The sequence below is a fragment of the Paracoccidioides lutzii genome, assembly GCF_000150705.2.
Source record: "Paracoccidioides lutzii Pb01 unplaced genomic scaffold supercont2.42, whole genome shotgun sequence".
Taxonomy (NCBI): Eukaryota; Fungi; Ascomycota; class Eurotiomycetes; order Onygenales; family Ajellomycetaceae; genus Paracoccidioides; species Paracoccidioides lutzii.
Window position 1 is genome coordinate 75,645 of NW_015440988.1, and position 25,334 is coordinate 100,978.

A 25,334-nucleotide genomic window follows, 5' to 3' on the forward strand; every position below is an offset into this window, starting at 1 on the left:
TCTGCGATGATGTGGATATCCACTGACATGTTTCTAATTTCAATTGAAATTCAATTGCAAATCACGAGAAAATCTCGCATTTCTGTCTGTTGTTGCTGCTGGATCCATTTAAGGATTCGTGGCCTATCAGTGCTTCTGGGTTTTCAGCTCAAGAATGGGATCAAGCAGGTAAGATAATCAAAATAAGAGTGAGTTTTTGTTCATAAACCAAGTGGGTTTCACACAGGAAGAACTTCATAGACGTCCAGTGCTTGCACATGTGTGATTTAGAAATCAATTTCGAAATCTACTTTTAATAGCAGATATCTCTTGCATCTCAAGAAGATGAAAGGGAAGAAAGACATCATCCTCAATGCTCAAGTAAAATGTCATCAGAGGTTGCAACATTATCCAAGTTTGGAAAAGCAAATTCCGTATCGAGAAGAGTAGCCTCAAAGGGGAAAGCAAAACAACGGGTAGATCAGTTAGTGAGGTTTTGGACGCGTCAAAATCAACCCCTTACGGAGTAAGCTTAATCGACAAAAGAGGAATGTCCAAACCTCACAAGTTGTTGAGGAATCTCCAAGATAGTAAAATCGAAGGCGACGTCGATCAACTAAGCCCTTTCGCATCACCAAAGACGGCGATGTTTGACATATTACGACGACGACGTTTGCGTGGTGGTGCAAACGCCCTGTTCAAGTTGCAAGAACAGTTTGATCTTCTTCTCCTTTCGCCAAATCTTTCTCCGCATGATGTCGTCAAACCCACTCACTTTGCTGCCACATGGTTAAATGATGTATTTTTCTGTCAAACTTTTCACATCAAACACCAACATCCACATGTCCGGCTGGAGCAAAATGCAGCCATGCCCCATATGAACCGTAATTGCGGCTCTGAGATGATCAGCTGAAGATCGGAAATTCAACCGATCTTCTCCCTCTACGGGCTTTATCGAAATCTTATATCTGTATGTTAGGTTAGGACTGCTCTGCAGCTAACAAACGTGGGAAATCTGGAGCTTTGCGAATGGAGATCGCCTGACCAGGGGCTCGAAAGATGGGATCAGGGATCCATCCAGTTTGAACAGCTATCCATACATCGAATCCTTCACAAACAAGGCTACCCGGAACTTCAAGATCTCGATCCAGGATTTGCAAGCTAGTGCAGTTAGCGGTCTCCTTAGAACGATCTCTCAGCCCTCACAGCGTGAAGGATCCGGGGGAACAATCCTGGTTGAGCTGAAAACTACTTGGAACTAGTCTTCTAGCGTGGTGTCAAGCTCCAGGGTAAAGATCGTAAAGATCTCTCCTCGGGATGAATCTGGATTTCTTCACCTTTCCTTGCCGTTTGCCAGTTTGAATGAATGGAATAACTATATTTCTTCCATTCTTTTTGGCCAGCTGACAGCTTCCCGGGAGAAAGGGAAAAAGAGAATGAGAAACCCTGCTTTTTATTTTGTCTTCAAATGTGCAAAACCCTGTTAAAATAAATCCATTGATTCGTAGAAGCTGTGATCAGGAATTCCTTCACAGTTACTGGGTGCCCAATGGGCTCAATAACCAGTCTTTATATGCACTCTGGAATTATCAGGTTATGGCAGCTGGAGAAGGCCGGTGGAGTTGTTGGTTGGCATGAAAACCGTCTTCCATTGGCAAAATGGGGCTATGGTGCCCACGATGAGTTGATGGCGTCGGTTACGCTGAGCTGACCCTGGAGTAGATCAAAACTCATAGACGAAAAGCCGCCCTTTGGAGTTACCCTTCCGCCAAGCGAATCTAAGCTACTGGTTGGGAGGAATGGGGAGGATGAGAACTTCAAATTTTCTGTGATTATCCGGAGTTTTTGTTTCTTTTACCTTTTGTTGATTAACTATCTCGGGGCGGACTGCAAATCTTACCCAGAAATTCCCGTAGACAGTCGGTGATTGTTGGCTGGCTGGCTGGCTGAGGGGTGTAACCCCGATGCGGTGAACTTTTGCTGCATATCGTGGACATTTCCCTCCTAATTGAAAGATCGATACGGAGTATTTAACTGCGATAATACCCAGACACTAGTTGCACTCAACCCTAGTTCGTCTGTTCAACTTCATAGATTTGCTCTGATCATTCCGCCACGCGCAACTGTAACATTCTTCCGCCTGTCTCCGCCCTTTTTCCAGACACATCATCCCACCATCACTTAGCTTCACGCCATGTACCGAACAAGAAAATAAGTCGATATTGTTGCTTCATGATCAAAATCCAGTCTTTTATATTTTCATAGCGCAAAAACATTTCCTTAACTCACCTGCCATGGCACCAACGAACAAGGCGCAGCACACGCCGGCGCTTCACGCCATTTCATCGCATCTATTCATTTTAATCGCTATTTCTCTTCTCATATCTATCGTGCTTATAAAGAGATTCAGTAAACCAAGGCTCCAGGGTTTGCCCTCCGGCGACACAAAGCAAAAAGCATCCCACCCCAACCTGGTGGAAAAGCATATCAAAGTCAACAAACATGATGAAAGCATCACCCCCCACCCCCCTGCAAGTACGACATTGCCATACCGTCGAACTGAACACCTTGGGACCAATGATTGCCTTTCAACTGATCAGGCACCGAAATTAAAGTCGCCTTCGAAGATCTCAGCCCAATTATCAACATCAGATTGTGCTCAAATCCAGCTTCAGTATCAACATGGAGATCATGAGCCAATAGCTCTATCTCCACCACCTCCACTTTCACTAGATCTAGATCTACAAAGGGCGATGACTGGGAATTCGCAAGCCCCCTCCCAGGTTACAATGCCCGCGCCGCACTGGCAAACCGAAGGTTCTGCTCATTTCGGGGACGACACGCCCAGTAACCACTCACATCCTTTTGGTTCTCTTGTGATGCAAATCCCGGCAGTCGATTTTCCACAGATTCAAAGAGAAACGGTGCAGTTTCTCCCTAGGGCAGGGCCTGACAAGCGTCAGGCTTGGAGACGAAGAGTTCTCGAGTGTAACTAAGGAGCGAAAGAGGCGGATCTTCTTTGTATGATTTCTCAAGTTGGTTGTCCAGTTCCGCAATCGTCCCTTGATATCCCCTGGGAGGAGTTTTGTCGTATCTTTTATCTAGTTTTCTTTCCCACGCCATCTTTCCCTCTTTGATGTCGTTCCTTAGCCAAAATGAGCGAAGTTAAGCAAATATCCTTATAGGTCTTTTAACAACAAAATGAAGAATTTATGATTCCTCGAAAGCGTCTCAGACGAGATACCACAAAACTGAAAATTAAGAACTTCATTGACACTCGTTAAAACACGTCAATAAAAACATCATTCTTTGATGTTCATCCTCCATTCCCACCCCACATTCCTAAAGTCCGAGGCTTGCTTGCTTTAACCCTCATCCTCATGCCCACAGGTGGGCGTATAATCTTGTGTCGTACGTGCCGGCATCTTATAGGGACTCCATGAAAGGACTTCATAAGCAGTGTGGGAAACGACTCCGTATATCAAGAAACTTGAATTGATCGGGGAAGGTATTTTGCCCAGCCTTCTACCAGTCATTATGAGGCTGATAGGGACAACGTCGGGTTGGTTGGGTTGGTCCTTTGATCTCGGCTTGCAGTTGTAATAGCATCGGAGGACATAGGATAGTCTGCATCCGACGTTGCGCCACTCTTTTCGTGCCTTGACGACTCGTCACCACTCATATCCTGAGCCCCGACAGGGTAGATATGAAGTAGACTGGAATGAAACATTTTTTTGGAATCCAGAAAAAGGAAATAACAAAGGCAATTCTACCGCGGAGTAACATAGAGTTTAGAGCGCATTTGGCAGAAACTAAAAGTTGGCTGATAGGTAAAAAGGGATATTGTTTGTTGGATAAGCTGGTACGGTGGCTCAAGAGGAAAATGCGATATCCTGTCGATAATGTGAACAGAGGAAAAAGGAGTGTATATTTATGTGACACACAACTGCCGGGATTTTAAAACAACATGTGCAGAGGGATGATAACGCCATATGATAGAAAGAAGGAAAACCAGAAAGATGAGAGAGAGAACAATCGAACATCCTGATGGGAACAGTAGAGCATGCCGGAGAATCATATGCCTGTTACCCTGGTGAACGGATAAAATCATCTTCCGGCAATGTTTTATGTTAGGGTCAGCATCTCATTGAGCGCTACATTGTCAACCAAGCCCCTTAATATATACAAAATTCATGAGCAAACTTCTTCAGGTGGTTAACATCTTCACGCACCAATGACCACTAAGAACTTGGAGGTCATCAATGTCTTTACAACCCCATAAATCTCAGGAGGGATATTATGGGAATCGGAAAAGAAAACTCCCTTTTGAAGTAAGACCAGTGTTGATGATCCTACGCTTCTGGCATGCTTTGATATTTTCAAGACGTTCGATGTGAGGCGGTTGAAATCTTGCTTATCTAAAAGCTGACTTAGCCGGTTCCCCTCTGACGTATTAATCTAGATTTGGTAAACTGAGCGCTGCACATCATTCCACTTTGTTGAGGTCAGCAACAAATCATATACTTACTTGAAGCCATTATTTATACATCCTCGTCTAAGAAATGGCGCGGAAGCTAGCAGAATCCGACTCGTCCCCAGATACAACATCCATTAACCTCACCCATCTCCTTGCCCGCCTCGAAAACAATCTCTTATCACCCTCCGCAGACCTAAAACCACTCCGTCGATCTCCCTACCATCGAGCTAGAGTTGGAGCAGTAAGCATGCGGAAACAGTTTATATATGTATATATAAAGCCCTCTACTAACTGCTTTTTAAAGAACATCGAATATGCACGATCCCTCATCCTCAAGCTCGAAATGTCCCTCCCAAATATTAAAATCCAATCGCGCAAACATGCTTTACAGGCAGATCTCGCCCAGAGGCGGCAGCAGATTAAGGCACTTAAAGAACAACTAGATGCAATTTCAGCTGCTGCTGAAGCGGACTCAGAAACACAGGATTTCTTGTCAGACAACGAAAAGGATATATTACCAACCCCAAGCGACAGTACACCGGAGTCTACGTCTCCTCCACCGACAAGAGGCGTGGATAGAGCATCAGCAGAAGAGGAGAACGCGAAAGACGGGAAAGGGTTTCATAGAGAAGAGCAACAACAAGAAGAAGAATCCCATACGGCCCAAGAACCAAGACAGGACCAAACATTACTAGATCAACCTGCTTCGCAAATAACACATCCACGTCCACCACAACAACCATCACTACCGTCGTCGAACACACTACGCAGCAGACACCACCCTCCACCACCAACAATCCCAACAGCCACGACAACAGGAACCTCCCTCTCGAAACCCGCCACGACCACCAAACCAACAACAGCAACAACCCCCTTCCCGCCCCACGACCCCAAAACTACCCTCTCCCAGAACGAAGCCGAACAGGACACCCTCACCACCTCCCTCCTATCCCTAGCCACGCAGCTAAAAACCTCCACCCAAAACCTGCACACAAGTCTAGAATCCGAAAAGTCAATTATAGCACGGGCAGCAGAGGGATTAGACCGGAGCACGGCGGGGATGGAAGCTGCGGGGAAACGGATGGGGGCGCTGAGACGCATGGCGGAGGGGAAAGGGTGGTGGGGTCGGGCGTTGATGTATCTGTGGATTTTTGGGCTGTGGGTTGTGGCGGTGTTGATAGTGTTTATGGGACCGAAGTTGAGGTTTTGAAAGATAGAAGATGGGTTTGGTGGTGGATTGGAATGCTTTTGTCTTTGTTTTCCTGTTGAGAAATGTTAACTAGTGGAGATGTGACCGATTTGGCTTTTGTTGATCCATCTCATCCATACATCCATCACTCATTCCATGCCCCTGTGCCTCTCCCACTGGCTAGCGGGGTTCTTTTCAAATGTAACAAGACAGAAAACTCATCTACTAATGCAATGGCAGCAAATGTTAATTATTGTCTAACTAATTGACTCATTACCTCCTCCACCAATATTTTTTAAGACTTGCTGCTCAAATTTTCTTTCCCCACCTTGAGATATCATTACAACATATACAATCCAACACAAAGTTGCAAACAGTGTTTCCAATTCCATCATCACTGAGGGGAAAGAGTAGAATCAATTTTACTACCCATGGAAGGCTGCCTGTTCATATCAAGTTGATGGCGAAATATATTAAGACCCCGCCATCCACTCGGTCAAGTTAACCACCCGCAAGAAAATATCCTTGGAAGAATCAGACAGTTTAGGATAACACTCTTACTCAAAATTGAACTGGCAAACCAACCAATCAATCAAACCTGAAAAGAAAGGTGAGAAAAAAAAAGTGGGATACTGTATTTCATTTCCTGCCTAAATTTATTTAGCAAAGAAAAGAGAACAAAGAGAACAGGGAATTTGGAGAGAAAGGGAGAGAGAAGCACAATCAACCTAGTTATTTGCATCATGAAAGCAAAAAAAGGAAATCAACCTAATGGAAAAGACCAGGTCCGATGAGGGACACAAAGCTGACGTGTTTAGAAGAAGGCAATCAACAATAACCAGAAAGAGTACGCATAGGGGACAAGGGTAAAGAATAAAGTGAAAAGAAGAACCCACGGTATTTCAAAGCTAAAGCGAGGCCACAAAAAGATTGTTAGGCAAACAGAAAAAATAAAATCACATGAAGATACACAAATGAAAAAGAAAGAGAAGAGAAGAGAAGAGAAAAGAATCCCTAACAAAAAAGAATAAAAAATAAGGTATGGAAAAAGATACCTCATACGCACAACAGATACATCAGGAGGAGGATATAAAAAAGGGTGAAAAAAGAGAAATAAACTCAAAATCAAGCTGAGTAGGAAACCATGCAGGGTAATTGAAAAAAAAAAAAAAAAAAAAAAAAAAAAAAAAAAAGGTAACAAGATCAGGCAAGATGAATCTGAAGAAACAAAGAGACACATAAGGAAAGGGTGGTCGGGGAAAGAAATCGTATGTCCCGTTCATGTGGTGCGGGTTGTGCTGACGAGGCTGCATTACTCCATGTCTTTGGGGTGTAGGAAAAAGGGCTTTTCAACCACTGGTCAAATCCTCCATAATATGGGCAAAAGGATAGATAGATGTCTTAATAGAAAAGGAAATTCTGGATGAGAGATACTGACAGGTCAGGGAGGAGGACTGGGTGGGAGATAAACCATAACCACGAGGAAGGCAAGGTACAAAGAAAAAGCTGAAGGTAATATCAAATACACATGGCGTGAAAAGGAAAATTATCTAATTAGCGAAAAAAAATCAAAAGTAACCAAAAAAGAATCAAACGTATTCAAAAGACTTCGTCATATCAGTCCACAGAGGCGAAGGTTGTCCTGGATGATTATATCTGGACTCTAGAGTTAGCATGACATGTATGATTCTAGTATTAATTAGTACATAAAAAGTGGACAAGCCACATACCGTTGACAGCCATCATGACGAATCGGATTTGAGAGGTATCAGTAGCACAGGTGAAGTGTGTATAAATTTGCTTCTGCTCGGCCTGGTTGAGCGAGACGAAGCGGTTGAGGATATAGTCGCAAGCAGCAGTGTATTCGGCACCCCCTGGTACATAATATCAGCAACGTTAATCATCAATAAGAGAAAACAATAGGAGTTGGGCGAAAACTAACCTTCGTAATCAGGGAAGTAGTTCTTCATTGGGCTAACAGGCAGTTTCTCCTTAAACCGATCAATCTTGTTGAGAAAGAGGATGATAGAAGTCTTGGTAAACCATCTCGAATTGCAAATGGAATCGAAAAGTGTGAGAGCTTCTTGCATACGGTTGACGGTTTCGTCTTCGAACAGGAGCTGGTCGTACTCAGAGATAGCAACGAGGAAAAGAATGGTTGTGACGTTTTCAAAGCAATGGATCCACTTCTTGCGCTCAGAACGCTGACCACCTACGTCGAACATACGGTACGTGAGATCGCCAATGATGAATGTTGTCTCCGTGATACCTGTGGTCTTAACACGGGAGCGAAGGACATCCTGGTCGCTAGGTAAATAATCGGATGCGGCGATACGCTTGATGGAGTCAAAATAGCTATACATCTTGGTTATTAATCAAATATATTGTGTGTTTGTGGTAGCAATGAAGCTTACTATCGTGCAGAGTCATTCAGCTGATACTCGCGAGATCTCCGGAAACATTCTTGTACACCAGCATCGCTCCAAAGAGCGTCGATTGCACTGCCAACATCGGGGGGTAAGCAATCGCCTTCAATCTGTGCTGGTTGCATGAAGATAGTCTGGACATGATATTCGGCGCGCTGGTCATCCAACGGTATATCTAGTCCTTCCATAGCCTCGAGAATAACGCGCATCGACTGGACGGTGTTGCTGAAAATGATTTCCTTGAAGGATTCTCTTTCATCTCGCGAATATGAACCCTCGTGAATGAGTTTCATCTGTTTCAAAATTGTGGATTTGCCAGACTCTCCAGCACCTGGGCGGTTCAGACCAAATAAGTCATACAGCCGGATTAAACAAAAGGAAAAAGAATCATCTTACCAAGCAAAAGCATTTTGATCTCGTTTCTCTGCAGCATCTTATCCCTCTTCAGTTGATTCTCAATCTCTTCATTTCTAGCCTTCCCTTCCTTGTCCTCGGTGCTCATTCCACACCCCATGTTGTCAAGTTACAGAATGTATAAGGACTGGGGTGAGTTTATTTTTCAGGGCGTAAAGCAAGATGGATGAATGACACAAAATGCTGTGGACGATATCGGAATGTACAGGTTCTGCTTCATGTCAGTGGGAAATGGATCAACTACACATCCCAGAGCTCGACAAGGTAAAAAAAGCAGGTAAGGCGGTAAAGAGAGAGTGAATCGATTGGTAGAAGATGATTGGTGCTGCTGGCCAGCAAAAGGGTTACAGCCGGTCACATTCCCCCAATGCCGTCGTCCCGACAATGCGGCAACAAGAGCCCAGAGGCAAGCCATAAAGTCAAGACATTCTACACTCACAATATACTCCAATGGGGGAAAGAAATAATTAAACCAAGACCAATCAACTCAATTCAGTATTGCCGTGGAGATACCGCTAATACCGTATTCCAAAGCGAGAGGGTTGGTGGGCAGAGCAGAAGAGGGCAGGTAGTGGTGGTCTGCAGGGAGTCAAAGAGAGGTTAGGGGAGAGCAGAGCGGACCAAATCGCACGCTGGAAAAAGAGTGATTCAATTTGCTGAAGACTCGCTGGGGTTTTGCGGGAAAGGACAAGAATGGAATCCTACAGGCGCAGGCCAACAGCCCAACAACACGGCAGGGAGATAGAGGAATGAAGGTGAAGATGGAGATGAAGATAGCGAGGGAGAAGGTTGGAGGTTGGAGGTTGGCCTGGGCAACGAACAATGGAGGAGGAAGAGCAGAAAGAACACACAGGGTAGGCTGGCTGAGAAGGGGAAGGTGGGACGAAGGAAGAGGAAGCGTTGTACGGTATGGTCACGGCCTTTATGGTTCTTATGTTACAGTACGAAAGTTACGATACATAAAATATTTAACCACCTTGCACCAAGGTCCAGCGCCAAACGAGGTGTCAAGTGCTAAATACACTAGTATGCGCAGTACAGGGGCAGGTTTCTCCTCCACGGCCAAGTTGGTTGGAATGGTCCGCTGGTTGACCTGCTTCGTAACAACAGAACACCCTGAATACCCACCCACCGACCGCCCAGAGAATTGGTTCTTCCTTACAAGTCCCCCATCTCGTGTAAGAAATAAAATAAAGGGGGAGGAGAGGTAACTATAACGGGCGCAATAATCCATGGCTTATTAGGATGACATTATTAGTTTCTTGGGTATCAAATTATTAATGCACTCTCAGCCTTGGAGGTAATACTGCACTGCAGTCTATCTGCGTTTGTGTGCCCCTTAAGAAATGCGTTCCGAGATTTCTCGAGAAAGATAGAAGAATTTGCCCGTTAGATACCTTCCTACCTAGGTTAGCTCAGGCAAACGTGGCATCCATTGTTCCCAGCGTTCAACATCGATAAATAGAGTACGCAGTGTCCCGAAAATAGAAGAAACTTCCCAAGTCGGGTTTTAGAGATAAACGGAAAAACGGTTAAAATGGTTCTGCACCCATGTTTATCCCGCTGGCGAATCGGCAGCTTGACTGCAAAGTGGAACCCAATCCCGCCAGTGGGGAAAACGAAAAACGGAAGAAATTGGGAGAATTTGGGAGAATTTAATCAGGAATTTATATCTCCACAGAAAGAGATATTAGAGAACAAGTCCTCCTGGACGTTATCCTCATCATCCCAGTTTGGCAGCCTAAAACAAGACGTGAAAACAAGACGTGAAAACCCGCGAGTTATAGACAAGCCCTTCCCTGCAAAAAATAATTGTGCCGTTCGCCTAGGTTAAACTCTCTCCAAGCCATTCCCTACAAAATCCCAAAATTTAAGAGCCTTTCGTTTCCACCCCCTCTTCTCTTGTGGAGTCCAGTGCAATCGTGATGCTTCTAGAAGGCTTGGAAGGAAACTTGAACCCTGTATAGCTTAAACTTTTTGTATCAGAGTTTTCCAGCTACTGCGTCTGGTCCAGTGTTTGGGAGGAACTAGTTGAGGTTCTTAGCAAACGCCGCCAAACCGTGGCTGTGAGAAATTATACCTCTCGCATTGCTGTTCTCTTATTGGCATAGCATAAAGAACTCTCCAGTTATGAAAGTATTAGTTATTAATGGTCTCCGAAATTAAAACATTATTTGCAGATGTCACCAGATCTTTGCTTCCCCCGTTTCGCCATCAAAGAGTTGATAATTTTGCGTCAAACTCTTCACGTCAAGATCTACAACATTTGAAGATAGTAAAAATACAGCTAACATTAAACCAATTAATACTCAACGCCTCATCAGGTGACCTCAAACTCGTACCTGTAAAACCCCATCCATGGGTTTTCCTTTGCTCGAGCTTCTGCAACAACCTTAACCTAATCTCAACCTTGTAAGTTATGATTTCATAATCCGAAAGTATCCAAAATCTACAACCGTACTTAACTTTGGAAAAGGCAAAAGCCAATCGATAAAAAGAAAGTTCTAAAAACGAAAGGATTTGTCAATTTAGCAGCTCGGCACGGTTCCTGTCAAAATCCTTGGAAAAGCCCCCTTTTCACATCCATCAATCTACCTAGATATCTCCAAATCATGAGTCAATATCCCGTCACAGGTTTCAGGTGTCAGACAGAATTTTCACTCTGGGAAATATTTATAATGTCACCGGGTTTCTGTGAGAGAGATCCGACCTCATTGCAAGTCTGATTATCCTCCTTTCTTGGAAGCAAGCTCTCACTAAAAATAATCCCACTGTTTACAATTTAATTGGGGACATCAGAAAACCATCATTGATATATCTAGCCTTCTCCAGCATTTGGCAGCTTAGAGGGAAAATGTGCAATAACGAACAACTTGCAATATTGAAGACTGAGGTTAATTGCATATTTTATTTTTGTATCTTGTACCTTTTGGAGGCGGGTGGATATTGCAACCATACGTTGGACCATTACATCACGTGACCAATTTTCCACCATATATAGTTGTTCTCGTAGTTAGCACCTTTGCAATCAATCAAGCTTGCCTCTCTGTCAGGTTATGAGACCCATTTGGCGCACAAAAACGGCCAATTCAGGAGTTATCTTGTCAAAAATAGCGGGACTGCTTGCTTCATTTGATCTCTATATCATCTAATTTGAAATAAAAGACCTACACTTCCTATTTGGCGGAGTCCTTGATGTGTTTCTGAATCAGTTGACGACACATGAAGAAGATGAAATATTATAAAATATTCTGGCTTATGTGCCACTCTGAAAAGACACACATTTTAATGAGATCCTTCTCTAGAATAGAGAAGTTCTAAAAGTGCTCTTATATCTATATTTTTGAACCACAAGAATGGCAGATTCAGCCACGGTCACGGGACCTTGCCAAGGCGCCTTTTAAGCACCGCTGCCTCCATCATCACTGAGAAGGCCGTGAGAACCACATCAGCACCTCTACCCCTCTCATCGGATAGAGCGGCATCTTGTCACATTTCATGAAGAAGTCTGATAGAAGTTCTATATAAATACCTATCTACTTCACTATTCAGAAAGTCAGTGATTCATTTTCAATATATCAGAGTTACTGCAATACAAATACAAATCTTCATATAGCCATTTATACTTTGATTTTTAAATACCTCTTCTATTTGTAGATATACACTTGTTTGCTTTTTTACCTAGTCAAAGTCTACATATTCAGCTTCTTATATAATCAATTTTATGTGATATCACTGTTGATATTTCATCTCAGTCTTATTTTATTATAGTTTAAATTATCTAATATGATTGCTAAAGAATCAATCAAGTAATAATAATATATTTCATTATAAAGATATATTTAAAATTCAATCTGTTACAAAATTATTATAAATTTATCAAATAGAACTTAATTCTTCTATACCAAGTAAGAATTATATATCTTTAATGTTTAAATATTTAAAATTAACTCTTTCAAAAAGTTTAAGATTTTTAAATCAATCAGATGCTTTAAATATGTTATGATTCAAGTAGAGTCAGAATGATAATAAGACAACAGCTTCAATTCATCTATTTAACTACACAACTGCAATGAGAATATTAAATTGAGAATTAAAATGTAAAATAAATAAGCAGTTAAATATATAAAAATGATTAATAATTGAAGTAAATTAATCTTGAAAGTGAAAATAATTGAAAATTAAAGTAAATTAATTTTAATTCATATACAAGCAGCTGCATTATAATATAATATAAAAAATTTTTATTATATTATTATCATAATTTTTTTTAATTTTATATTTATAATAAAAAAATTAAGTATTAAAAATCTATAATTTATAAAAGTAAAATATTGATAAAATATTATATATTTAATTAAATTTTAAATAAAATTTTATTTTAATTAAATTTAATATAATATTTATAATATTTAAATTTTTTTAAATTAAAATAAAAATTATTATAATTATAATTTTATAATAATAATATAATTTAGTTTTTTTATTAAAAAATAAAACTTTTTTAAACTTCAATATAAAATTTAAAGAAACTAAGAAAAACTATTAATCAATAAAACTAATTAAATTTTATTTTATTAAATTACTTTTAAAATAAAAGTTAAAATTAATCAATATTAAAATCTATATATTAACTGAACTAAATTAATTAATATAGTTATTTTTATTCTATATTAAAAAATTATGATTAATTTATATAAGATAATAAATAAGTAATATTATAAATAATATTTATAATATCAATTTATTAATATATAAATTATTATTAAAAATATAAAATTATTATTATATATAATTATAAATTTAAAAATAAAAAATATTATTATAATAATATTATAATTGATAATATTTTCTATTATAAAAAATTATTATAATTATAAAACTTAGTATTATTATAAGATTTAGTCAAAATATCTTTTTAACATTAATATTTATTATATCTCAGAGACTATCTCTCTATAAAATTACTATTATTCTGATAATAAGATGATTACCTCAATTTTATATAAAATAATTTTATTATTTTATATAAAATAATGAGATAATTATCATATAAATGATATAATAATTATCTCAATAATTATCTCGATGAAAAATATTACCTTTTATTAATCAGATAGATTAATTAAATATATTTATAAGAAAGAAAAAATTAATAAAAATATTATAAAATTAGTTATCTAATTTATTACTTAGAAAGTTAGTAATTTATTTTTAATATATTATATTAATTGAAAATATATATAATTCTTTATTTATTTATTAGTATATTTGATTATTCATATTCTCTTTTACTTTTAAAGATATAAATTTATCTATTTTCTTAGTTAGTTAAATTTACTCATTCAACTTCTCATCAAATAACTTATATAATAGCACTATTGATTTTTATCTCAATGTTATTTTGTTATAAAAATAAATGAATTAAAAAAATTATTTATCAACTACATTAATATTATTATAAAATAAAAGATATTAAAGATGTTAAATATTATAATATAATTTAATTATAATAATAAAGTATTAAATAAATAATCAATAATAATATTATATAAAATTAATTTTATATAAAAAGTTGAATAAATAAATTTAACTAAATAAAAAAAAATAAGTAAATATTAATAAATAAAATAGATATTTAAAAATTAAAAATATAAGTAATTATATAAAAATTTATATATCTATTTTAATAATTTTATTATATTAAAAATAAATAAATAATTTTTTAAATAATAAATTAAATAATTTTTAAATATAATTTTAAATATTTAATTATATTATTTAATTATTATAATATTTTTTATTATCTTCTAAATTTATATTTTATATATATATATTTTTTATATATTATATATATTATATTGATATATAGTTCTATTATTTATTTGAATCTATATTAATAAAATATATAAAATTTTATTAATATTTCATATATAATATATTTAAATAATTTATTTATATTTTTTAAAATAAAAATATAATAAATATATTTAAAAATTTTAAATAAATTATGAAATTATTTTTTAAAATTAAATTATATTAAATAAAAGAATATTATTTTTAATTATAATAATCTTTAATCAATTGTATTTAAAAATTTATTATAAAATTCAGTATCAAGTCTTTTTTTTATAACCAATTCCTGTAGCAGTTTATTTAGGTTTATGAAAGGCATTTAGTTAATGTTAAGTTAGCTTATATGTCTATCAGTTATACAAACTTATCAGTTGGTGGGTAGTTGTTTACACTGATAAATCGCATCCATGACCTTCTGAGCAGCGGTATAGTCTACCTATACAATCAGTGCCCACAGAAGAAACCAACAATTAGGGGATGAAATCAGAACATATGAAAGGAACATTTTAATTTAATAAATATATGCTCCTAATTTACGTTCCATTAGTCGCATGGAGATATCATTAAAACATAAAGGGAAGAACCCTCCCGCATCTTTCTCATATCCATTTCATATTATCTTACCTAGCTTGCCGGAGCCTCACAACTTCAAAGTATTCTTTCTGAACCGGAGAAAGAACGTATCAGTTATAGGTATTCAGCAAAACCCTTGTGCTGCAACGTATGTATATGAATAATATCCACCAACCCCTCCTCCCTCCATCCCTCGGTATTTGCCACGCCTAGTTTAGCCGCGAAAAAGAGAGAAAGGAATGAAGCATGCACAGTGAACAAAAGGTACTATTCAAGAGAAACGCAAGAGTAGAAAGTGGAAAGAGGAAAAGTAATAGAACTAATAGAAGACGTATGATAATAAGTGATAAAGAGCAAATGAGTGACCGTGGAAACAGATGGAAAGAACGGAAAAGGAATCGAAAATAGCTAGAAAGTTAATTTAACCGCCATACTTCAGTTGCTTCTTAGTGATTGACAAAACCCAGGGTTTTTATTTTTCTTCTTTTTTTTTTCAGCAAAAAAAGACCTTGAACCGGAACTATATGTGGTTCACTAGACCCCGCCGGTCACTCGAGCTGTTATCACCGTCATGTCCATCTTCAGTGTCGCTATCATTGTGCATCATCTTCTCCATGAAAGTGATATAGTCATACTTGGGCACATCACGATCCTCTAAGAGATCCGGCCCGTTATGCTGCGGCATGGTTTGGAGGAGGTTATCAATAAGCTCCTCGGGAATGAGGGAGTGTCTAAGGTCCAATTCAGTGACGTATGGCTGCAGGAGTTGAGATAAGTAGTTAGCGACTGCGCAAAAATAAAAGCAAAGAAAACCGAGAAAAAGGAAAGGGGAAGACAAGTGTAACAATCCCTTCTGCTACCGGCTCCATTTAAACAAATAAGGAAAATACACACCTTCCCATCAGCCACCTCTTTGAAACTCTGGAAAACCTGTTCTGCCGTATTCTGGTCCTCCGTCACACTGACCATGAAGCGAATGAACTGCTCAAAACTGACTCCTGCATTTCGCTCAACCCTCGCTGGTCCACAAGTTGCCAAAAAAACCTCGTGCATCTCATCCTCGTCATAGACCAACCCCAAACTAGCCAATGCGGCAGAAAACTCAATCTCGTGCAGCGTATTGGACGAATCCCGATCAAAGTGTCGGAAAACAGATTCAAACTCTTCAAGCTGGATAGGGGTGAGGTTGGTCATGTTTCTTGCCACCGTCTGATTTTCCAAGAAGGCTAGCTTTTTGCTGACGCTTGACTTGACTAATCCGAGCTCGTAGGCGAGCTCATCATACGTATATGTAGTGAAGTCATTCTCTTCAATGTTAGCTTCTATACACCGCTCCTCCAATTCGGCAATGGTTTCCAGGAAAGCATCCAATGGAGGGAGGTTATTATTCAGGCGCTGGGCATGGGATAGCTGGTCCTCAACATCTCCTTCGAGTCCTGAGATGGCGAGTGATAATGTATTAAGTGTCAATGCGAAATCATTTGCCTTGTCAGCAAACGAGCGACGCAGGGCATTCTTAATATCGCGTATGGTTTCATTTATGAGCTGGCTGCGATCGCGCTCATTTTCCGTTAGAGTAACCCATTCCTGATCCAAAACTTCAAGTCTCAGCTCTGGAGGTGGCTCATAGGCCCGGAGACGGTACGTGCTAAGTTTCGTCTTAATGTTGCCGAGTAGAGCTGCAAGATCAGATTTCTCCCGCAACCCATTTCCTTTTCTGGTTCCTCTTATACGCACCGAACTTGGCTGCCTGCTCCTTGGCATCTGCGTATGTCCCTTCGAATGACGCCTCACGCCACTCAGCGCGTTGAGCTCTGATAGCCTGAAGAAGTTCTTTCATCCTGCGTTCGAAAGAATTCTGCATCTCCCATGCTCCCTGCATATTAATCACAAATTTCTCCACCCGTCGACCGGCATTTTCAACTCTCTCAAGCTGCGAAAACGCATGGAACCAGTATGCGATATATGTCATAAGTGATCGTTCATCTGGTTTCGCAACGTCGCAGACATCCTCCACATCAAGCAAATCCGGAATACCGATATGGTCCGACGCAATATCAAAGGCCATCTGCATGTTTCCCTTGTGATCGTTCTTATCCAGCGAATCATAATCTATCAGATCAGGTCGATGGATATCCAGCAGCGCACAGAAAGCCAAGCCATCGTTCCAGCTCGCGGAGAAATCTCTAACGTCCACCCCGGGATAACAAGCCGTCTTTCGTTGACACCACAATAACAGTCCCTCTTTAGCTGTCATCCCTTCCTCACTAATATCGCTAATCGTAAACCGCAGAATAAGCGTCCATATCAGCCCGAGAATAATCTTTCTGTTGCCATCAACTATATCCTCAGCACCGATGTTTGTCATCTGGATCCCCCGCCCCTTGACGTAGTCGAGACTCTTGTTGGCATTTTCGAACTTCTGAACTCGCAATTTGGGTTTCGATGCATATCGACCGAGTGATTCATTCCCCAGGATCTCAAGTATGTGAATGAGAATAACCTACGGCCCCGATCGTGAAACCAGAATGAGTATAAACAAATTTACTTTTCAAGGGTTCAAAAGAGAAGGAAGAACCAGAAAAAAAAAAGACTTGCAAACGAACCCCATCAGAAAGATCTTTGACCAAGTCGTCAATTGCCAGATTCCGAACTTGCAATTTGTTATTAAGCCTGCAGCACAACAATTATTAGCTGTCTCCAGATAATATATGTTGCTCCAAAAGGGGATAAACAGCAAGCCCGCACCAACCATTTTGTAAAAGTCTTCTGCTGGACCGTAATCCATTGTTTCTCCTCGGTCAACAACATCCCTCGGTTCGGGCTCTCAATGTCACTGCCACTGCCACTGCCACTACCAATGCCTGTCCTGGTGCGTGTACTGGTGCTGGTGCGAGATTGGTAGAAGTTTGAATCGGAATGCAAGGCACCATACAGACTTGTAGATCGTTTGAGAGAGTGATTATTGTAGTGGTGATTGTAACGGTGGTGCGTATGTGCTGGTGAGCTATTGTAGATAAGCTGGGCTTGATGTGAAATTGGCATATGTGAAGACAAGCCTCCGAGGTGGGTGGTGTGATTTATTTGGGTAGTGGTCCTGGGCTCTGGAGCTGTTTGTTTAGGGTTGTTTATTTAGTCAACACAAATCGTGGTCGTTGGCCTGTGGTTACGCTCTCATCAGGGAGTTCCAATGTGTTATAACTGAAGAGATATTGAAGAACATCGAGTCTACTGCGGTCACATACAAAAGAAGAAAAAAGAAAAAAAAAAAACCTGAGGGTGGAAGTGCATTCACAGATACCAAGTTTCTGATTGAACTTGGATGTGTCAACAACAATTGTATCAACGATTGGCAAAAAGTTTAAATAGGGAGATGTGATAATAGTGGGGCATTTAAATATCACTTTCTAAGATATTTAACCAGTAACCTACGCAGCACTAAAATATAATACTACACATCATATCATGTAGGGTTTTTTTTTTTTTTTTGCCATTTTATACTCCGCACATCATTGATTAATATACTGCTGAACCCCGCTGTGAAACACGTCACAACGTCTGCTGCCACAATGAACCAGTAACCGCACGGCATACAGCTGTTCAAGAAATCAATGAGACTGTGTCCAAACAACAAACGATTAAAAAAAAAAAAAAAATAAAAGGGAAAGGGAAAGGAAAAGCGCTGGACTGGGATGTTCTACGGTTACATTCCTGCCCCCGGCCAGGATCGAACTGGCGACCTTGAGATCACTCAGGCAGTTATTGCTACCTGATCAATTGTTGAATATGAGACTCACGTGATAACCAACTACACCACAGAGGCTTCTGACGATGGGAAGGTTGTATCGAGTGGGTGCATGATGCATCTCCAGAAAAATTCATTTGTTTCTTTTGGTTGGATCCCGCATCACTAGATAAATATCCATACTCCCATCTCACCCCCTCAAGGGCAAGATCTTCGATCCCAGCGCTTCCTGCCGACAAAGTGGACACTCTGGTTTCTCCCGCACCCAGTCCCGTATGCACGTCCAGCAGAACACATGCCCGCACGTTACTATGCTTGGATCTTTATAGGGGTCCAAACACAACGTGCATTTTCGCTGCTGGCCGGGTGGAACCCACGCGAGCGCTGCGTTAGTCGCGCTGGCTACATCATAGCGGGCCTCCCCCGCAGGCTGAGACTGGATGGATGATGGTGTGTATATGGATTTGAGAGGGGGTTTGTCATCGGAGGTTTGAGACTGTTGCTGGTCTGTTGCTGTTTCAGTGGTGAAAGAGGAAATAGTGTCCTTGACATAAACTACTCCCTGCACAGTGATTTGAAGAACGAGCAAGACGCCTAGTACCTCATAGCCGATTCTAGCTTCATTATCTTCAATTCGCTTGGTAAAGACATATCGGAGGCCCCAAATACGTTTGGATATGTGGTAATAAGATCCAGAGAAGTAGAAGGCGGTGAGGTTTAGAGCAAAGATCAGGGAGAGGGAGGTGAGAGAATCGAGGTGATCAAGGAAATAGTTTTGGAAGCGCAGAGCTAGACTTGGTGTGAGGGGTGCCCCTTGTTTGGAGGATGCCAGTGCAGCTTTTGCCTGAAGCCGTATAATGTTGTGTTGGAGTTTTCTCCGTAGCTTCTGACGGAGTATGGGGAGAAGGTGTTGCAGTGCCCAGGGAATTAGAATGCTGCTGAGGATATATCCAACCCGTCGGGCCAATGATGGTAGTTGTAATGAGTCATCTTCCAGTTGTACAACATCACAGTATTCTTCGCCCAGAGTTCGGTTTCCTACAAAGGTTGTCAGGGAAAGGTAGAGGAGATCGGTAAGATTCTTGATGGCATCTGTATGGGAGTGAGCAAATCTCGCACCGCGGATAGCGCGAATTATCGTGTGGGCTTGGGCAGAAAGGGTCCCAGAAATGTAGGCATCCTTCTCGTGGCTCCGTATAATATCCGGAGATGTGGCCCAAGGGAAGAAGTGCGAGACGGGGGCAGCGGACAGCTTTGGGTTTGTAGCTGGGGGCAGATCGGAGGCCATCTCTCTCTTAACGGGTAGTATATTTGGTACGAGAAAGGCGTGTATCACTTTTGCGTAGTGGGCTTTATTGTTTTAATTTGCAACTCAATGATATCGGAATTAATGTGTCATGGTCTCATTTCCATATAAATTCAATAAAACAGACGGCACCAACAAATTGAATATTCATGAAGTTGTCTCTTGAATGATTTTTGACGTTGACTTGGACCTCGGCTTGAGCTCCGGTCACGTGAATCCAGGTACTTGGGATGGTCTTGACTGGTTTGCTGATGCCAACCCTTCTGCACGTGATCTACATAAGTAGCTAGCCTCCCTCCTGAATGGAAGAACAACGCATGAACGAACGAACGCGATATTCGTCATCAGAGGATAACATTGTTGTATGTAGCTAACGTAACTCACCCCTACTTATCAAGGCTTTAATAGGATGCCCCTCTGCTTCACTACAAGTATCCCTTTTATCCTGCCGTCTTAAGCCGTGCTCTGAAGTATATTGTAGCGATGCAATCTACATACACCTGAAACCAATCAAAACTGATATTCAACAATTTAGGCTTCGAGTAATCTTACAGATGGACCACCTATAAATTCATGAGGAGAGGGTGATAGCAGAAAGCAGAAAACAAAACCATGTGCAGAAATGAAAAGGAAAGAAACAGACATCTCAACTTAATATGCGCCTGGCGGAAATTTTTCCAATGAAACCCGCATCCTCCTATTGCCATAAAATGAAGAAGAAATTTACCCCTTCACTTTGAATCCTTATATTTTGTTTTGACCCTTCCCTTGATAGCCATCACCACTCATCCCACATGCAACCCAGCCTACTCAATCATGTCAATGTCATTATCCATAGCCAGGGGAGCAGGATCAGCAGCAACAGCACCAGTTACGTTGCCATTGGCATTATTCGGCTGTGCACTAGTGGCCTTCCAGTAATCATCCATCTCCTGATCCAATTCCTCATGCGTTTTTCTAGGCCTTCTATTCTCTCCCTGTCGCCCTAAGCCCCCCGCCGGACTACCGCTTCGCTCCTGACTATCCCTGAACTCTCCAGGTCGACGAGAACCCCTACTCCGTCCACTATCACCCCTCCGCCTTGGCGATCGCTGGCCCGGAATATAGCGATCAATGTGTTCTGGTGGGGGCTTCGACACGTCGCTTCTGCGGGTTCGTCCACCACGGCCTGTGGTACCATCAAGTTCGTCGCTCTCTTCGGGACTGACACTACGGATATCTCTGGCGCGTGGCTTCTCAGTCCGGTCAAATAGGCTACCCTTTGGCTTTTCAGCGAAATCAAACGGATTACGTCCAGTTGGTCTCTCTGAGGAGCCGGAGGACATCAATGTGAGGGTGATCGGTTGCCCTTTAGCGTTCGCGCCGTCGAATTCACGGATGGCGGTTTGAGCATCAACTAATCGCTTATACGTGACGAATGCAACACCCTCTGAACGACCAGCGCGATCGTATAGGAGTGAAAGTGCACTGATAGGTCCGATTCGGGTAAAAAGATCCTTTAATTTTAAAAAAAACACTCGGTTAGTGGAGTTCTTCTTCTAGGGGTTGGAAGACGATTCAATAATATTAATACCTCGAGATCATCCTCTGTTAAATCGTAGTGGAGATTAGTGACTCGGATTTTGGCGCCGGTCTGGAATCTAAATGAAGATAAGTTTAGCGAATCTGCCACGGGTTTTTGGCTCGACGAATTGACGTGGGAGCGTACTGTTCGCGCTCGGGAGAATACCGATCGAGGCGAGGGGCTCTGCTGCCCCGGATGGAAGGACGAGCTGGAGGATGCGTGAGGAATCAATGCCATATATATGATAATTGAATAAACGCACTGTCTCTATCATCTTCAAATTTATCGTGGACCCAATCGCTATATCAAAATTTAGCAACACTTCCGAGAGGGACGCAAGGGATGAAAAATGAAAAAAAGTATCATACAGATCCAGATTTGCGCGTTCTGTCCGAAAAGGCTGTTGTTCAAGAAGAAGATGGGAGGTCAGCTGAAGGTCAAATAGATGTTGCTAGTACCCGATGGCTTTGGGAAGAGGGCGAGCAAGCCGCGAGCCCGTCTAAGGGCCACTGGCCCTGGTTTGCCATTACGGTACGGCTATGGATGCGAGAGGAGGAAGAGGAGGAGGACCTAAACTCAAAGCTCGTTAATAATCCGTTATTCTTGTAGGTATTGGAGGGGACAAACTGTTTACCTTCTTGACACCTTCTCGTGGCGCATTTTCCCGTCGAAGCCGGTAGCGCTGTCGTCCACGGTTTGACAATTTCTATATATAGTGGTGGATAGTCAGCTATAAGGACCGGCATCGTCCATATCTCACAGGAATTGATTCTATGTTGAGTGCGCTAGTTTGAATAAACTCGTCCAGAACGACTTACGGTACGCTCTCCTATGATCTCATCCAAGCTTCGGTCCATAACTGGAGGAAGTGAGCGGGGGCAAGGGGACACGGAGAAGGGCCTGCAAAACAGGAACCGGTATTCCCGTAAGGGACTTCACAGTATAATTTGATTTGTATGAAATGTTATATACTGGACATGAGTGGTTTTGAGATGAGCTGATCAGGATGACTGTAAAGGGATGGCGATGTTGCAGATTGCCATAAAGCAAACAATCCATCAAGGCGGTCATGTACGGCAGAAAGTGCAGCTGATCAGCAACCGAGTGCTTATGAACTCTACCGGTCATGAACTTCATAATAGAGTATGTCCAATGAAAAGGAGATGCGAAGGAAAGGAAGAATTCAACGCGGAGAAATTTAAATTTTCTGGTTTTCTCCTAGCCTGTCACCTCAGTTATTAACTTGATGACTGCTACGAGGCATTCTTAATTTCTGTCAGATTCATTCCCATCTCGGTTGTACCACCACAGCACTTACTCTCATGTACGTCTAGAACTCGAGTCTCATTATTCACGAGGATCCCCCGATTAGGTCCGGAATCAGGAGTAAATTGTATCTGCTACAGTCCGTATTTATTCCGTCTGTGTTGTTCTACCGGCCCCGATTTCCCATTACACCGCGGACACGTTTCCAGGAAGTCAGAATATCTGTCAAAGAGGTCTCTCACAGCCTTGGTTGCTGTAACTAGGTCCCGATAGAATTTCGTAATAAATCCTTGGGGGTACTGTAACGACGGGTTCGGAGTTTCGGCACAGAAGTACATTCTTATTTGAAACCTTTCGTCGACGCAATATTCTCCTACGGAAAGTATTTGCGGAAGATGTTAACCCTTCAGGACCAAATATACACGCTGCAAACTCATGAAGATTTCGCCCGATTTCGAAAAGCAATTCGGGCAACGATTCGGCCGCTAAATCTGATGCCTGGCTGTCAACGGCTCTTTCCATCAGGGGATGTGGGTAAGAATTTCTGATTTTGATAAAAGAATTGCTTCCATCGTTATGCGTCATGGCATTGCAACGTAACTTGCCATTCAATCTCAGAGAGCTTTTCGGGATAGCGATATCTTCGCTAAAGTGCCTAATATGCAAAATGTGCAAAATGCGCAATGAGCTCTTCGAGAACGATGGAGCAGTCGCAGGTTTCATATGGAGAGAGTTTCGGTGTTAGCAACTTACATTTTGATAGCCAATGTTTAATATGCTGGAATACGGTACCAAGTCCTCTAAATTGCAGCAAAGGCAAGACATTCCAAATCAAATTCCACAAAGGCAGTATCATCGAGGCTTTCGCCAATGCCGACGGTATCACAGTTTCGGTTGAACAGGACAGTCGCGTCAGGCCCCGTGTTGTAAGGTATTTCACGCAAGCCTTTTTGATACTGAGCAAACTTCTTGACAGTCGGTTTGTGGCATAGCACAGCACGCCAAACATCGAAACGCTTTTGTATTGAGATTCGTGGAAACGAAAGGTTCCTCAAGACCGTCAAATGACTCCATCAACTCCGGAACCGCAGCTTCCCTGATAGGCTCTTATTTGGTCGTGAAATTGATATTAAGCGTTTTGAGATTCATCCGTCTTTTGGAGTCAAAAGCATGCCACAAAAATCGATCCCAGCCCTGACCAAGGAATAAGTTCAACGTATAAAGCAGAGCATAGTCAAAATACCTCTTCCACAGGCCTGAGGAAAATCCCGGCCAAAGAAAGCATTCGCAATGCAGGAAAGGCTTTAACAAACACCAGGAGGAATTCCTAGGCACTTTTCTGGGAAGGAATTGTTTGCGTCCTGAACGAAATCTTCGTCCTCAATTTCGGGTATATAGTCAAGCAAATCCAGGTCAAGCCCCTGAAGTTGATGGAACGATGGCTGAATTGCATTGCCTAGACTCATGAAATCATCATCTGATCTTGGGCACTTCCAGGAAATCTTTTTTCAGGCGTCTGAATAACGACAAGTCGATCGGATAGACTCCATATGGGCAAACCAGTGAGTGATGCGAATCGAACTGGATTGACGCAATTTTATTTTGTTAAAGTGTAAAATAGTCAGTTGGACCCAAGTTAAACTCTGGCATGCAGTTGCCGACCTCCAAACTTGAACGTGAAAACTAGTGTTAGTCCAGAAGCAATATGTATAAAAGAGGAGGGTTTATCTCACCTGAGGGTCCGAAGATTATTGTCTTTGACCAATTCTAGCACACGAATCAAGGTATTGTTGAACTCTTTTTCCTCAAAAAAAATCGACGGTACAGTGGGAACCGTTATCGGAAGTTTCATACACACCATAGCCATCTCCAATCCGAAAACAGCACCCCAATAATCGAAATCAAATTTTAAGCAGTCGTATGCCCATGTTATGGAAGTGATGGCAGCGATTTCTGATGTTCACTGGGAAAGGAGATGTACGTTGTAGAGTTCTGGTATATTGGAGATCGGTTTTCCGCTGGAGAGCCACAAGTGCTGACATTGCCCAATCCACGTTGAAAGCCAGGTATTCTTATAGGAGTAGAACAGCAATGTTGTATACACATCCATCAAAACTTCGCAAAGTTTCTTCAAGCCGCATGTGCCTGACAGCTAATCCCAATCAGACTGGCTATTTGAAAATAACTGTCTCACAATTCAGAGCAAAACAGCCAGTGAGCTTGAATATTTCAACCACTAGTTTGTAGCTAACTGGAATATAGTTCTCGAAATCGAGGCAACGAAGAGTGAAATCTTAGAGAAGATTACACTCTAAGCGCCTCCCTAGGAGAACTGTTCTTAAACTCAGGAAGAGAAAACAAGTTCTGTAAAGCACCGCACAAGATCACCAGGATTTATGGCAAGGACGTTAGAAAAGGAGAAAGTAACAGGTTAAAGGTAAATGTCGTTCCTATGGGGACATTGTGTTTGCTAGATGGAAAGGTGGAAATAAAGTGAGAACAATAAGGGGTAAGTTGAGGTTGGAGAGGAAACCTGAGT

At 41.1% G+C, this 25,334-nt stretch overlaps 8 protein-coding genes and 1 non-coding gene across 9 annotated transcripts; 3 read left to right on the top strand and 6 right to left on the bottom strand.

Annotated features, from left to right (window-relative positions):
* Positions 1-529: 529 nt before the first annotated feature.
* On the top strand, positions 530-1,241 carry PAAG_08672 (hypothetical protein; the record flags this gene model as incomplete). Its single annotated transcript, XM_015846585.1, has 2 exons — positions 530-768; positions 1,001-1,241. The coding sequence occupies 2 exons, from the start codon at positions 530-532 to the stop codon at positions 1,239-1,241; spliced, it is 480 nt and encodes a 159-aa protein (XP_015701382.1).
* Positions 1,242-2,273: 1,032 nt separating this feature from the next.
* PAAG_08673 (hypothetical protein) lies at positions 2,274-2,975 on the top strand (the record flags this gene model as incomplete). The annotated part of the gene is made up of 1 exon (XM_002789370.1): positions 2,274-2,975. The coding sequence occupies one exon, from the start codon at positions 2,274-2,276 to the stop codon at positions 2,973-2,975; it is 702 nt and encodes a 233-aa protein (XP_002789416.1).
* A 1,566-nt stretch (positions 2,976-4,541) lies between these two features.
* On the top strand, positions 4,542-5,666 carry PAAG_08674 (hypothetical protein; the record flags this gene model as incomplete). Its single annotated transcript, XM_002789371.2, has 2 exons — positions 4,542-4,697; positions 4,761-5,666. The coding sequence occupies 2 exons, from the start codon at positions 4,542-4,544 to the stop codon at positions 5,664-5,666; spliced, it is 1,062 nt and encodes a 353-aa protein (XP_002789417.1).
* A 1,591-nt stretch (positions 5,667-7,257) lies between these two features.
* Positions 7,258-8,585, bottom strand: PAAG_08675 (guanine nucleotide-binding protein subunit alpha; the record flags this gene model as incomplete). Its single annotated transcript, XM_002789372.1, has 5 exons — positions 7,258-7,301; positions 7,376-7,519; positions 7,588-8,000; positions 8,060-8,402; positions 8,468-8,585. The coding sequence occupies 5 exons, from the start codon at positions 8,583-8,585 to the stop codon at positions 7,258-7,260; spliced, it is 1,062 nt and encodes a 353-aa protein (XP_002789418.1).
* A 6,849-nt stretch (positions 8,586-15,434) lies between these two features.
* PAAG_12617 (hypothetical protein) lies at positions 15,435-17,959 on the bottom strand (the record flags this gene model as incomplete). Its single annotated transcript, XM_015848087.1, has 5 exons — positions 15,435-15,671; positions 15,809-16,626; positions 16,652-17,417; positions 17,521-17,587; positions 17,667-17,959. 5 exons carry the CDS (start codon positions 17,957-17,959, stop codon positions 15,435-15,437), a joined length of 2,181 nt encoding a protein of 726 aa, XP_015702305.1.
* Positions 17,960-18,626: 667 nt separating this feature from the next.
* On the bottom strand, positions 18,627-18,737 carry PAAG_12618. The gene has a single exon. It is a non-coding gene; the product is annotated as a tRNA-Met (tRNA).
* Positions 18,738-18,849: 112 nt separating this feature from the next.
* Positions 18,850-19,947, bottom strand: PAAG_08678 (peroxisome assembly protein; the record flags this gene model as incomplete). The annotated part of the gene is made up of 1 exon (XM_002789375.1): positions 18,850-19,947. One exon carries the CDS (start codon positions 19,945-19,947, stop codon positions 18,850-18,852), a length of 1,098 nt encoding a protein of 365 aa, XP_002789421.1.
* An 824-nt stretch (positions 19,948-20,771) lies between these two features.
* PAAG_08680 (RNA binding domain-containing protein) lies at positions 20,772-22,386 on the bottom strand (the record flags this gene model as incomplete). The annotated part of the gene is made up of 8 exons (XM_015846586.1): positions 20,772-21,461; positions 21,539-21,605; positions 21,674-21,737; positions 21,792-21,829; positions 21,898-21,929; positions 21,988-22,104; positions 22,164-22,235; positions 22,348-22,386. 8 exons carry the CDS (start codon positions 22,384-22,386, stop codon positions 20,772-20,774), a joined length of 1,119 nt encoding a protein of 372 aa, XP_015701383.1.
* A 1,209-nt stretch (positions 22,387-23,595) lies between these two features.
* Positions 23,596-24,261, bottom strand: PAAG_08681 (hypothetical protein; the record flags this gene model as incomplete). Its single annotated transcript, XM_015846587.1, has 2 exons — positions 23,596-23,811; positions 24,109-24,261. The coding sequence occupies 2 exons, from the start codon at positions 24,259-24,261 to the stop codon at positions 23,596-23,598; spliced, it is 369 nt and encodes a 122-aa protein (XP_015701384.1).
* Positions 24,262-25,334: the final 1,073 nt, after the last annotated feature.